Source organism: Chaetomium globosum, genomic scaffold, assembly GCF_000143365.1.
Source record: "Chaetomium globosum CBS 148.51 scaffold_1 genomic scaffold, whole genome shotgun sequence".
NCBI lineage: Eukaryota > Fungi > Ascomycota > Sordariomycetes > Sordariales > Chaetomiaceae > Chaetomium > Chaetomium globosum.
This window is the reverse complement of record NT_165976.1, coordinates 5,469,167-5,483,256: the sequence shown is the minus strand read 5'-3', so window position 1 is coordinate 5,483,256 and position 14,090 is coordinate 5,469,167. Positions and strand designations below refer to the sequence as shown.

General features: G+C 56.3%; 4 protein-coding genes across 4 annotated transcripts; 2 read left to right on the top strand and 2 right to left on the bottom strand.

The window, feature by feature from the left end:
- Positions 1–435: 435 nt before the first annotated feature.
- CHGG_01774 (uncharacterized protein) lies at positions 436–1,914 on the top strand (the record flags this gene model as incomplete). The annotated part of the gene is made up of 2 exons (XM_001220994.1): positions 436–926; positions 987–1,914. The coding sequence occupies 2 exons, from the start codon at positions 436–438 to the stop codon at positions 1,912–1,914; spliced, it is 1,419 nt and encodes a 472-aa protein (XP_001220995.1).
- Positions 1,915–2,310: 396 nt separating this feature from the next.
- CHGG_01773 (uncharacterized protein) lies at positions 2,311–3,519 on the bottom strand (the record flags this gene model as incomplete). Its single annotated transcript, XM_001220993.1, has 3 exons — positions 2,311–2,610; positions 2,865–3,179; positions 3,256–3,519. The coding sequence occupies 3 exons, from the start codon at positions 3,517–3,519 to the stop codon at positions 2,311–2,313; spliced, it is 879 nt and encodes a 292-aa protein (XP_001220994.1).
- A 1,052-nt stretch (positions 3,520–4,571) lies between these two features.
- CHGG_01772 (uncharacterized protein) lies at positions 4,572–9,810 on the bottom strand (the record flags this gene model as incomplete). The annotated part of the gene is made up of 3 exons (XM_001220992.1): positions 4,572–6,746; positions 6,857–7,749; positions 7,887–9,810. The coding sequence occupies 3 exons, from the start codon at positions 9,808–9,810 to the stop codon at positions 4,572–4,574; spliced, it is 4,992 nt and encodes a 1,663-aa protein (XP_001220993.1).
- Positions 9,811–10,855: 1,045 nt separating this feature from the next.
- On the top strand, positions 10,856–13,580 carry CHGG_01771 (uncharacterized protein; the record flags this gene model as incomplete). The annotated part of the gene is made up of 7 exons (XM_001220991.1): positions 10,856–10,877; positions 10,933–11,007; positions 11,069–11,145; positions 11,197–12,476; positions 12,540–12,641; positions 12,963–13,119; positions 13,173–13,580. The coding sequence occupies 7 exons, from the start codon at positions 10,856–10,858 to the stop codon at positions 13,578–13,580; spliced, it is 2,121 nt and encodes a 706-aa protein (XP_001220992.1).
- Positions 13,581–14,090: the final 510 nt, after the last annotated feature.

The window sequence follows — 14,090 nt, the reverse complement described above, 5'->3', positions numbered from 1 at the left end:
CTGCTCGGCCAAGCCTAAGGCGGGGGAGGGGTAAACTCACTTTGGACGCTTCAGCTCTGTCGTCAGTTGGTTGGCGCTAATAATAAGTTTGAGAAGTGACTGGGTCCGGCTTCTAAGCGGGAAGCATTTCCATTGGCCAATTCTTTGGTTCAAGCTTCTTTCATCCCACCTTTAAGAGGAAAAAGCAAAGCGTTCGCAGCCTTGACTCACAGTCACAATGAAGCTCTCGGAAAGATTCATAAACCCGGGTGAAAATAGTCACCGAAGACACAAGGCTTCCAGTCAGCTGTGTAACCTTTTGAGTCATCATATTAGCTTGACTTGAACTCGAGAGGCGATAAACCCACCCTTCACCCCACGTTTATTTTTTTTTAGTTAAGTCGCATTGATAGCGATCAGCGATAACTGCCTTACAAGATAACCAAGATTTACCCCATGGCTCAGACGACAACCTCTATCAATGGGCATGCGCCCGAGTGGACGCCCGACTCGTGGCGGTCCAAGCCGATGAAGCAATGTCCCGAATACGCCGACAAAACCGCCCTCAACAAGTCAGTCGCATCACTCAACCGCCTGCCCCCCATCGTCCACCCTCGCGAGATCGTCCAGCTCAAGCAACACCTGCGCGATGTTGCCCAAGGCAAGGCCTTCCTGTTGCAGGGCGGTGACTGTGCCGAACTGTTCGACTACTGTGAGCAGAATGCGATCGAGTCCAAGATCAAGCTGCTCCTGCAGATGAGCCTGGTGCTCCTCTGGGGTGCCAACAAGCGTGTCGTGCGCATCGGTCGCATGGCAGGCCAGTATGCGAAGCCGCGCTCCAGCCCCATGGAGACGGTCAATGGCCGTCAGGTGCCTTCTTTCCGGGGTGATATCCTCAATGGCTTCCATGTCGACGAGAGGGAGCTCGATCCCGACAGGCTGGTTCAGTATGTATACCCTACACAACTATTACGTACCTAGACTGCCTTGTCTAACCCACCCGTCAGGGCCTACCACCATTCTTCGGCCACGCTCAACTACATCAGGGCTGCCATCTCATCTGGCATTGCTGATCTGAGCAAGCCCCTCGACTGGGGTCTCAACCACGTACGCGACCCGGAGCTCAAGGCCAAGTACGAGAAGGCGGTCGAGTTCCTCCAGGACATGCGCAGCTTTATGCACACTATCGGCGCCGAGAACGAGAAGTTCCACACGGTCGACCTGTTCACCAGCCACGAGGGCCTGCTCCTCGAGTACGAGCAGCCGCTGACCCGGCTGCTGGACGACCCCACCTCTTCCCCCACAGAGCCCAAGAAGGCGTACTACGACACCTCGGCGCACTTCCTCTGGATCGGCGACCGCACGCGGCAGCTCGACCACGCGCACGTCGAGTTCTTCCGGGGCATCGCCAACCCGCTGGGCGTCAAGGTCGGCCCGACGACGCCCGCATCCGACCTGCTCGCGCTGCTGCGGGCGCTGAACCCGTCGCGGGAGCCCGGCAAGATCACGCTCATCACGCGGTACGGGGCGGACAAGGTGTCTTCGCTGCTGCCGGCGCACATCCGGGCGGTGGAGGACAGCGAATACCGGCGCACGGTGGTGTGGCAGTGCGACCCGATGCACGGCAACACGCAGTCGGTCAGCTGCGGCATCAAGACGCGGCGCTTCACCGACATCTTCAGCGAGCTGCAGCAGACGCTGCGCATCCACAAGGAGCAGGGCAGCTACCTCGGCGGCGTCCACCTCGAGCTGACGGGCGACCCCGTCACCGAGTGCCTCGGCGGCAGCGAGGACCTCGGCGAGGACGACCTCTCCACCAACTACACCAGCTTCTGTGACCCGCGCCTGAACGAGAAGCAGGCCCTCGAGCTGGCCTTTTTGATTGCCGACCACTACCGCACCGAGCGGAACGGGAATGGGAAGGCATCGCCTTGAGCCATTTCCACGCACCCAAGCTTTGGCTAAAGAAAGCCAAAGAATGATTTGGCGTCGCCCAGGGAAGAAAAGGATATGATGATGGCGAGATGATGCTTAGGATATACGACAGGACACCTTGGTTCATTCGTTTAATTCGAGGGAGGATATAAGGCCAGCTCGCACGCATATGCGTTCCACATAGCTAAAAATCTCAGGCGTTTAATTGTTGGGTCTAAGAAACCTTGTCTATCCGTTTCTCTCTCCCAGTGTCAGTGCAAGATGCTCTCCTCTAGCTAGTTATTTCCAACTCACCCAACACCCAACACGCAAATCCATAGCCATGAATAACCACCTCACACCCCATCCACCCCCCTAACTCCCCTCACAAGGCACTCCTCCCCCCTCCCCCTTGTCCTAGTCCTCGTCCTCGTCCTCGTCCCAGTCAACGCACCAACGCAATCGTCTGGGCCCCCTCAAATGCATCCCCGCCCTCCACCGCCTGCCACGCGCCCACGGCCCCCGGCTCCACGCACAGCATATTTTTAAATCTGTCTTCGGGGGTAAAAATCCCAGGAGGGCCGCCACTTTCTCGTTCCCATGCGTTTTCACCCAACCACGTTGGTTGAAGTTTGTCCGCGCGTATCTCGCAACCCAGAGAAGGCCGGACATCGAACACAGGTGACCGCGTTTCTCTGTGGGCGTGTACACGCAGCTCTGTCTCTCACGTGTATGTTTAGTGCGGCTGGCAGGGACGGGTTGAGTATTGGCGCTGGGCGCGGAGGGGCCGACTTTGTCTCTGAAGCCGGCGCCCGACGAGGCCGGTTGATTTCGACGGCTGTTATATTCTGGAAGGGGAGGTTAGGGGGGTGGTTAGCTTGGTGGTGGTTGGAGGGGGGAAGAAAGGGGAGGGGGTAAAAAAGGGGAGGGGGTAAAAAAGGGGAGGGGGTAAAAAAGGGAAGGGGGCGTACCTTGACACGCAGGTAGGTGTGCATCAGGACCTGGCAGTCAAAGGGGGCGGCGGGGTCGTCGTTGGTGGCGACGATGCTGGTGGTCAGGCTCTCGGGGTTGAGGGTGACGCTGTAGATCAGATTGAACTTGAAGGGCCAGAGGGCGGCGGCCTTGGGGTCGAGCCCCGGGGCGGCCGAGCTCAGGCCGAAGTCGAGCTTGACCCCGACCATGGACTCGGACGTCGACTTGCCTAGGAACTCCCACCGCGACGTGCGCGCGAACCCGTGCTGCGGCAGGTCCTTGGTCTGCGGGTGGTCCGGGGCTGTGCCGAAGACCTGTTGTTTTGGTGTGTCCCCGTTGGTTAGCTGGTGTACGTCACAGTGAGAAAAAGAGATAGAGAGAGGAACTAACAGGGAAGACAAGAGGGATGCCACCCCTAACGGCCTTGCTGCCGTCCAGCTTGGCCGCCTCGCTCAGCCACAACTTCTCATCACCCGTGGCATCTTTCCAGCTGATGACGGTGGCGCCGTAGAGGAGCACTTCAACGCTCTCGCCTGTGGGCAGGTCGGCGCGGAGACGTGAGTTATCGTCGGTGAAAGTCACTGTGGGTTGGGGCGGTAGACCCGGAGTGGACGACAGCTTGGGAAGCGTCTTGGGTTTGTTGGCGCGGTCCATTGTATTGCTGGTATGTGAGCGCTGTTGAATTGGGAGTTGGGCGGCAGAGGAGGAGGTAAGTTCCAGTGAGTGACAAAAGATGGGGTTAAAGTCAAAGTTGTGATGAGGTAGTTGGTGGGTTACTAAGGGCCACTCACTCACTCTAGCGTTGGTTTCAGGTTGGTGATTGAGTCCAGAGAGTGGGTGGGATGGGAACTGCGGGGTAGTTACTGCTTGTGTGTATGTACCTATGGCGGGGAGCTCTCAGCGGATGAATGCAGTTGCTGCTAAACATGCACAATAATCGACATGCACAATTGGTTAAGTGGTAACCGACGGTTGTATATATATTTCCAATAAATGTGGCAAGCGGCAGGAGCCTAGACCGCGCCCTGCTGTGGCGAAGTTGATCGTCCAGGTCGCAACAGGAACTTGAGTTTGATAACCTGCGACCTTCATGCGTTGGAGATGCGGGGCACTCGTGCCGACCGCGGGACGGCGGGGTACGGACAAGCAGCCAAACACGGGCAGACGTACATAACATACATCCATACTCCATCCATACTCCATACCAGCAAAACGGGCACAGCTTCCATCCTTCTGGCCGTCGGGTGTACCCTTACGGTAGGTGCAGTAACCTACCGACGGCCGCCGCCGTCAGTCTGTGCTGCCCTATTCTTGTCAGCCGCATAACCTGAAACGCCGCCACCATTTTGTGTTGTCACCGTCGACCTCAGGGCGCCCCGCTGAAGGCCGGTCGAGGCATTTGCCCAAATCAAGCATCAAGCCAAGGTTCTTGGTTGCCTTCAGAGCTTTTCGTGCGACTGGGTGAGCATCACTCACTTCACAGTAAACAGGATTCCCATTGCCAAACTCGTATCCTCGTTTTCCAGCCCCGCAAGACCACTGCACGAGGCGTCTTCCGTTGAACTGTCTGCTAGTAGCCGTATATCTCAGCAAGCTATCCCAATGCTCTTTCACATAACATAACCTAAACCTAAACCAACCCATAAACCAGACCCGTGTACACCGACCCAGTTATCAAACGCCTTCAACCATGCAAATGTGATTACCTATGCTCGTCCCCGCCTCTCTGCTTCATACAATTCTCTCCTCATATCCATAAACATATCCTCAATTTGGTACACCTCCTCCCTTGACAGCCGTGCTGATCGCAGCTCCTCAAGCCCGCCTCGGAACAAATCCATCATCTTCTGCACCTGGTTCGTCTCCGGTGTTGTGTTGTCGGCGGCCTTGCCACCCTTTTGTTCATTGGTGGTGGGGTGTTGCATGTCAATTTGCATCGATTCCTTGGATGCCGGACTGCTCTCTTCTACCACTTGGTGTTGGCTGAACTCAAGTGCAATCTGGGATTGCACGTCCTGGTCGTCTCCTTCAAGGTCCATCGCATCCTCGATTACGGCGCCCGCGGCCTCCTGAAAGTCGCTCTCTTGGCTAAAGCTTTCGGGGCTCGATGGCTCAGCCGAAGAGCTAGGGATTCGCTGCTCAGGGCTGTCGTCTCTGCTAACATCCCCAGGGATGGTTGTCGGCAGCTCAGCCGACGCGTGCACTTCCACAACTATATCTTGGACCGGTGCTGTTTGGCTGCTCGCGGTTTCCTCCTCACTCTTTTCCGCCGAATCATGCCGTGGTCTCTTCGGGCCCGCTTCTTGTGCCTTTGAAACGGCTCGCTTTCTCTTTGGGCGTCCAGCACGCACCTTCGGTTCGGTGCTGGACGATGCTGCCGACGCCGTAGAGCTCGCTCTGGTTTTTCTCGAGGGGAGAGGTGCTTCAGCCTCCTGCGAGCTGTCCCCGACCACAATGCAGTCGATCACGGGTGACTTCGGTGCCTTGCCGTCAGGGGGCAAAGAAGGTGAAGGTTGGTGATACTCTGAGCGGTCAACCTTGTCAGAGTCCAGCTCGACTACTAGCCTGAGAAGACTCTTTTCGTCGACATCGCTGACATCGAAAGACGTAGTCCCCGCTGGGATGACAGGTAGCTGCTTACCGTCAAATGCCTCGCTTGCTTTCGTCGATCTCCCTTCCAGTTTGGGGGTCGACGGCTGTGGGCTTGTTGGCGCATCCACGAATTCCTCGCCGTCAGACTTTGTTGTTGGGGTCTCCCGGGTCCTCTGAGATAGCCGAGAGGAGCGCCGGGGCGTAGAGGGACCCTCGTCCGCTGGAGTGTTCGATGGCTTCGACGGTTGAGCTACCCCATGTTCAAAAATCATGCTGTCCTCAATCACCTCACCCGCAGTGGATGGCGTCTCCGCCTCCGCCCCGTATTCTTGCTTTACTGGGCTGCTAAGTCCCTCGGGCAGAGATACAACACTGGCGTAGCCCCGCTGGCTCGAAGGGTCGGGCACAACCCCGAGTCGGTTCGGATTCGGTGACCCGGAGACCGGCGAGGAGGAAAACTGCCATTCTTCGAGGAGATTATGACTGGCAGACCTCGATCTGATCTCGGCTGCTAGCGGATTTCCTCTCAGCTCTGGGGGCGAGGAAGGCGGATCCGTCATATCATGCTCCGGCATCACCAGTAGCTGACCACGACGAGGTGTAGGAGTTGACGAGACGTAGTCGTCAAATCCTGCTTCGGGTTCCGGGGTGGTAGCCTGCCGCGATTGGGGAGCAACGGGGAGCATCTGTTGACCTGTATCCTTTGACTTCACACCGGGGCTGGACCGGATCTCAGGGAAGAGACACGCGTTTTCCCGTTGTCGCTCACGGATCTCCTTCTGCCGTTCCGTCAGAACTTGAGACTCAAGAGGGCTACCCACGGCCGAAGAATGCCCAACCGCTGCGAACTGGACTTGCGAGTCATCGTGTCTCAACCGAGGGGTTGTGGTTTGGCGACTCCGTGTGACCGGCTTCCTTTGTGGAGATCTATCAAGATGCCTCGCAGCAAACTTTGCGGCAGTAGGTGACTTGGATCGAGACGAACTCGGCCGTGGAGTACCCCTTCGGCTGTTGGATCGCGTAGAAGGTAGCCTGGGGAAGCTGAAATCCTCGAATGAGTCGACGAAAGACGGTTGCTGTCCAGCATGCTCGGTGCTTGATGTTTCCAACCCTGGCAATACGATATCGGCATGGAGCTGCATTTGCACGAGGGCAGCTTTGAGTTGTTCCGGGTATTCGAGGTGCTCGACGTTCTCAAAGAGCCTGTTCCACAACGAGATGGCGGAGTTGGCAATGGCTCGGTGGCAGGAGGCAAACGAGGCGCAGAAAAACCGGTCAAGGCATTGTAGCTGCTGCTCAGGATGTTCAATCTCACTGATCAGATGGGAAAGCTTATCCCAAAGCGATTTCGTCTTACTAGTTAGCGATGTTTGCTCAATGGAGGGGACATTGCACTTACTGCCGCAAAGGTAGCGTTAGTCTGGCTACCGAGTAACCGTTTGCTATCTTGAAACCAGGGAAGGAGGCCGTCTTGCAAAGCGATCATCGCCCTCAAAAACAGTTCGCGGTTGCATCTGTCAAAGAAGCTGCCGAGCTCCTTGAAAAGCTGCAAAATATGATCTGGATCAACAGCACTGAAGTTGTTGTACGACGAGTCCAGAACATCGTTGGCAGCTCTGTAAAGGTTGTCGAGGGTGTCAAAGGACGAGGCGCGGGACCCAGCTAGGGTCGTGCCCCAAAGTCGCTTTCGGGCGGCATCCACAGCTTGCCTATCCCGCGGCTGCGTAGCGACGGAGATCAGCTCGGTCGCAACTTTGATACAACTGAGCGGATTGACCACCAGCCCTCGAGCTACGAGTTGCTCGGCTGCGACCTTGGCCAGGGGTTCGATGACTACGATTGCCGCTCCGGCGTCTCCGGTCTCCTCGCGTACCCGCTCGTAAGCTGCGTAAAATAAAGACTCCCAATGCTTCGGCGGAAGGTTAGGTGTCGACTTGATACCGCGTTCGAGGATCTTGACGACATCGCGGTAGTCATGGCCAACTGGCGTCTCTCCTGCAGAGCCGGTCGAGTGGTGGCTGTTGTGTCTAGGCTCAAGCCAACTGGAGATGTTTTCAGCCACCAACAACCAAGGCCCATAGGGCCGAGGGGCATCCATGGGGACGGTCGATATCAATTCTTGCGCCATGTCCATTTTTGCCTTGTCTGACTTGGAGACGAAGAAGGGAGCAAAAACGAGACGGAAAAATACCGCATAAACATTGTCGTCGGAGACACCTGGCGTAGCGTTGAGAGCATCGAGAAGAGGGTGAAAAGAGGCGCCTTGGCAGACGCTTGGTGCTTTCCGGCTTTCTCTGTGAAAGGGAGCAGGCCGAGGGAGTTAATCATGACCTCTAGGTAGGTTCTTGCGGCGAGAAAAAAGTCGGAAACGTTGCGTTCGGCCGCGTCCTGGCCCGACAAGCCGCGCTTCCAAACCTTCTGTAAAGCACCGAGGGCCTCCGCGACGAAGAGAGCTGTATCCCTCGAGACTTTGATCTCCTTGGCCGCCGCCGTAGCGACTGTCGAAACCAAGGCCCGCCAAAGACCGCAGGTTGGGCTGTCGGCTCTGGCTAGCGCGAGGAAATCCTGTTCAAGAATGGGCTCAACCACGCCGAACACTCGGCTGGTATTGCGCCTGATCCATTTTGAGTCGAGAGGCGGGAGCTCTTCGGGTTTCACGAGCGAAGATTCCACGATATGGTCTCCAGCCCATCTCCGTGGCGTCGTACAGTCAAAGAGGCCTCCGAGAATAGCACTAGCCTGCCGAAGATTGTCGTCGGCAGCCTCGGCGGTATTGTCAAGCAGCTTTGTTAGCACAGGCTGAACGCTGGTATCCCAATAAGTATCCAGAAGCATGGAATTTGTGTTGGGTTTGAAGGCGTAGTAAAACAGATTGCAGATGCCGCCCAAAACAGCCTGCCGCAGCTCCTCTGACGTTTTCCCGGAGCCTCTGCGCCTCAGCTGGCTGACGAGAGGGCCCGTTAGGGTTGCTAGGTTCTTCGGAAACGCCCGTTCCTCGAGGTGTATGAGGTAGACGAGGCGAGCCCATGCATGGTTAGCCCTAATTTTGGTTGGAAAATCGGAGCTGTTGAAACAGTTTTGGATGACGTGAAGCCAGGGCCCGGTGTACTCCCATTTGTCGAGCCGGATACGAAGAAGGAGGATGACGACGCTCCATATCTCGGGGACAATGGCCGATTCGTGCTTGTCCTTGGACATGATCTTGAGCCTCCCCTCGTAATACTGGATATACCGCTTGTCTTCGTGTGAAAGGTTAAAAATCTCCATGACCTTCCGCGACAGCTGCTTTTCGTGCCCAATGGTAAAAGCTGCTTCCAGTCCGAGGGAGATGGCGGCCGATCGGATATCCTTCAGGTTGCTGAGCATATCCGTGAACATGTCCAGCAGCCAGTCTGAATGAACAACCATGAGTTGCTTGGACTGCTGAACCAGTTTCCGGTAAATCAAAATCCGAGACAAAACAATGCTCTTCCCTTTCAAGTGTTCCTCTATGTTGTGCAGTGACGAGACCAACCTCCCGACTCTGTCCGTAGTCATGACTTTGGGGGAAAAGTTCTGCAAGGAGATGACCTGCATGAGGCGGCGCGCAGTGTCTTTTGGGGTAGAGACATCCTCGAACGAGCGGATGCAGTGGTCGATGATGAAGACGCCGAAGTCGTTTGATATTGTGGAGGATATGGCGGGAAAGTGCAGGAATGTGTTGAGTAGATTGAGCGCGTGGTTAACAAGCGAGGAATCGAGGTTGCCTTCGGCCGTCTTTGCCACAATATCCCGCTGCATGAACTGGGTAAAGAGGGTCATCTTTTCTTGCAGAGCTACCCTGTCTGGGAGGTTGTTGGAAGCCTTCCATGCTCGTGTCAGCATCAGGTAGGCGTCGAGCTTCGAGTCGCGGTCGCCGCCAGCGAGCTGCTGTAGGGTGGATTCCAACATGGCGACCAAGTTGAGTTGGGGGTTCGGTAAATCACAGTCAGCCCCGGCTGTCGAGTCGAGGAGATTATGCGCGTTGGCGGTGACTTTGAGGATGGACTTGACAGGTTTCGATGCGCTTCGTGGCATGGACACGGGAGTCGGGTGCTGTCTCACTCCCTCCCCGTCGGGGTAGACGGGCGGCTCCTTGTATTCAGCTTGAGCAGAGAAGCCAACCTTTTTCCGAATTCGGCGGGAGGTCGAGGCTGCGGCGGTCGAGGAGGTGGGCGACGGGAATCCGGGCGGAGTGTGGATGCTCAATCGGGTGTTGATGGAGCCCAACGAAGCTCTGGGAGCTGCAGCCTCATGGTGCGCCTCACGCGGTGGGGTCGGCGGTCTTGGTGGTAGAGCGCTCAAGAAACTGGACAACACGGCTGGAGATGACATTCTGCCCTGTTGACCAGCTTTGGGGGGGGGGGGTAGGGTGCAGACGGACTGCCTCCTGAGACGAGCGAAGCGTCACCTCGAGTCGTACGGCGGCAATCGCATTTGAAACCAGAAAAAAAAAATGAAAATGAAGGCTGGAAAACAGTATAAAAAAAAAGGACCAAAATCCAACAAGGGTATCAGAATCCAGAAAAGAGCGTCAAATGGTAATCGGACGATGTCCCTTGCCGCGATGAGGCAAGCAGCGGCAGTGGGGGAATAGGTACTTCGATTGATGGAGCACCTCGAGGACAGCTCGGCAATTAAGACTTTTGACGCGGTCGCGTGCGGAACCGGAGAAGGCGCGTCTGCATCGCGCACCCACTTTGTCGATGGTACCTGGGCCCACCTCAGCCTCTCGCTTTAGCTAATTACTCAATCTGGCTTAGCCTGGTTGAACAGCAGATCTTCGTGGCTCAGTTTCACGAACGAGAGATGAGGTCAAGAATACGAATATACAACGAAGTACATTTATATTTTACAAGAAGCTGGGTTCCTATTTTGTTCCATCTTAGTAAGTGGGTTAGGTGGCTCATGAAGCTCCTCTTGACCCTCGAAGACAAGCATGAGCTGTGAACTCAAGTGCAAGGATTCCTTACCTTGTAGTTATTTCGTGTAAAGGACGAAAGCCGTCCACACTAAGTAGTGGGGCGACACTGAATGGAAAGTAACGACCTCCCTACCTGCTGAATCCGCTACCCAAGCCGCAACAACCCAGGATTTAGACCCCTTCATTCGAAGCGACCCATATCAACCCGAGGCTCCGGAAAGATACGCCCATGCTTCTGCTACCCTGACATCTGAACTCCGATAGAATCCACCGCGTCGCCTCGCCATCATACACAGGAGACCAAACCCAGCTTTAAACCCGCCGAAGTGGGGTTCCGCTTTCCACTATTTGGAACCTCGTCCCGGATAGCCAAAAGGAACAAGCAGAACAAACAGGTCTTGGACTGTACACGCATAATAGTAATAATACAGACAACGAGGGCCCTACCTAGCTATCATGGCGCAACTTACCGGTCCCGGTGCGTACCTTGCCTCTGGGTTGCCCATTTGTGATGATAGCTGACCTCCACTCAGCCAAGCTTGATGCGGTCCGGAAGCTGCTCGATGACCTGGCTAAGGACCTTACATCCGGCGCCCTTCAACCTCAAGGTCGGTTACCGTGTCATTAATATAGCGTGTTTTGAACAGTGTTTGCTGAACTTTGACATAGAACGTGATGCGGCTCTTGAGGAGCTGAAGCTGTACGGGCGGGACCCCAGCTATGCAGACCCCATCTTCACGAAGGAGGTATGTAGACTTGCCAGGTGCTTTCTCTTCAGTCTCTCACATGTCCCGTAGGGTATCGGGATTCTCGCCAAGTTTGCTTTTGATAGCTCCTCAGATACCACGTCCCGCAATGCGCTCAAGGTTCTTTGCAATACTCTATTCATCAAAGACCAAACCCGGCAGATCTTCGTAGATCTAGGATACGAGCCCAAGGCATGCGCCAAACTCAAGAACGACAACCGAGACGACGAGTTTCTAATTTCCAGGCTGATTCTACTATCCACTTATGGCACGAATATCGACCTTCCAAAACTGATCGAGCAGCACCAGTTGGCAGACTCCATGGTAGCGCACCTGTCAAGACATGCCGGACGTCTCTCTGCGCAACCATCCGCAACGACCGCAGCAAACCCCATGGAGAGGATGGCCCTGGACGAAACCCTCAAGCTTCTCTTCAACGTCACCAATTTTGCCAAGGAACACCTCAACTCCTTCGATGGAGCACTCCCGCACATCGCCTCTCTCCTCTGCGCGCTCCCCCTACCCCAAACCAAAACACCACTTGACCCTCCGTTCGGTCTCCTCATTGCCCCACTTCTCAACCTCGATCTCACAACCCCAGCCGCCCAGGCTGCCCTCTACCCATCAGCGGAACCCTCACGCATCGCGAGCCGTCTCCTCCAACTGCTTGACCTCTCCATGAAGTACTACAACGACACACAAATCGAATCTACCGTGACTCCCCTCCTCTGCTCGCTCTCGGTCCTTTACGAGCACGCACCCAACGAAGCCACGGCCACCACAACCACCAGCACCACCACGGACACCGCCACAGACACCGCCACAGACACCACTACGAACACCACCGTAGCCAACCACCCCCGCGCCACCATCCGCGCAGCGCTGCTCCCTAAGGAGGAAGACCGCAAGACGGTGCTGGGGCGCGCCGACACGCTGGCGTCGCGGCTGCTGCGCAACTGGACCAACCCGCTGGCGCCGCAGTTCCGCAGCGCCGTTTCCCACCTGTACTTCGATCTGTCGGGCAAGGACGCCGTGCGCTTCATCGAGAACGTCGGCTACGGCTACGCGTCCGGGTTCTTGTTTGAGAAGAATATCAGTATCCCTGAGGGGGCGATGCAGGGGCAGGGGTTGCAGGGGCGGGAGGGGGCGGGTTCTGATGGTGGTGCTGGTACTACTGCGGCGAAAGGTGGTGAGAGTAGCGCCGCGGGGATGAGGGCGGTTAATCCGATTACGGGGCAGTTTTTGGATGAGGAGCGGTTCCCTGACCTGCCGGAGATGACGATGGAGGAGAAGGAGCGGGAGGCGGAGAGGTTGTTTGTGTTGTTTGAACGGTAAGTACTTGGTCCGACTCGGAGACCACGTTGATGATGTGACTTGTTGCTAATAAAGAATAGGTTGAGGCAGACGGGAGTGGTGTCGGTGGAGAACCCGGTCGCGACGGCGATGCAGGAGGGGAGGATCCAGGAGCTGCCGGATGACGAGGAAGATCTGGACTAGTGGATTGCAATAGGGTTCTGATTATGGAATGTCAGAGAGACTCTTGTAGTGACCACAGTGCGGTTGCCTAGAAACTGCCGGGTGCATGCGTGGTATGGCAAGATACATTCGGTCTGGTCCTCAGTTAGGGGTCGGACATAGGTTGCCAGGGCGCTAAGCTTTTTGTCCTTTGGCCAATACTGTCAAGCAATATTTCATACTGACACGAAAACTCTCAACATAAACCTTCGCCTGCATTCAACCTTGTTTAGGAGAAGCCAGAGCTTGAGTGGTTGTTTATAATGAGATGCAGTTCTAAGCAAATTGAATACGAAGACCAGTCGAGCAGATCTTGTGGCCCTTAATGCAGATGGGGGAGAGGCCACGCCGCTGAAGAAGCGAGGCCGCCCTGCTCGGTCTGCAGGTGCTGCTGCCAGCGCACGGCTTGCCGCTAAGGCCGCTAGCAAGCCCACCCGCGGTCGACCCAAGGCCACCACTGTAAGTATCACAACCAAGAGAGCGACCGTTCCCAACGCTAACCTCAAGAACAGGCGGCGGCAAAGCCCGCTAAGAAGGCCGGACGCCCCAAGAAGGATGCTGCCGACGAGGAGGTGCCCGCCGGCGAGTACGAGGTCGAGAGCATCGCCGACTCGATCATCGACGCCGACACCATGGAGCACATGTACCTGGTGAAGTGGAAGAACTACCCGGCGAGCGACAACACGTGGGAGCCCAAGAAAAATCTCAAGGGCTCTCTAGACCTCGTGCGCAAGTTCGACGCCGCCAAGAAGAAGGCCAAGGCAGCCGAGGCTGCGAAGAAGGCCGCCACTAAGAAAGCGGCCGCTCCTGCTTCCAAAGAAAGGAGTGCGAGGAGGGGTGCGAAGCCGAAGGCCGTGAAGGAAGTCAAGGCGACTAAGAAAGGTCCTGGCCGGCCGCGGAAGAGGAGGGCGGGCGCTTGACCGAGCGGCTGGGTTTTCTCTTTTCTTTGCCTTCCATAATTATTTTCTTGGAGACGCTATTCCGGAACGGAACCCTAAGGAGGCACGACGGTCTCAGCAAGGCGAAGAGCTCACTGCTGATTCAAATCCGGACGGGAGCAATAGGCTTACGGGACTTCTTACTTCTTGTTTACACGGGGAGTCCCGGAGGTCTTGACTCCTGCCTGCGAGTGTGGCGAGGGACGAGAGGCTGCCGAACACCTGGTAGTGTGGTGTTTGGCCCCACCGTTGACTCGAAGATGGGAGAGAACTGGAATTCGGACACGACGGGACTTTTACTCTGTTCTACACGGCATCAATCCCACGACTGCACGGCTCGCGAGGAGAGTTCTCGGCTGGCTGATGGACTCGGGGAAGCTGCCGATGTACAGCTTAGCCAGGAGGCTCGAGCTGGAAGCGGCGGCCTGAAGCGCCCCCGTCCGGAGGCCAGGAGGCCTCCTCTCTTTGTATACGCAGACTCGCCAGAACGCA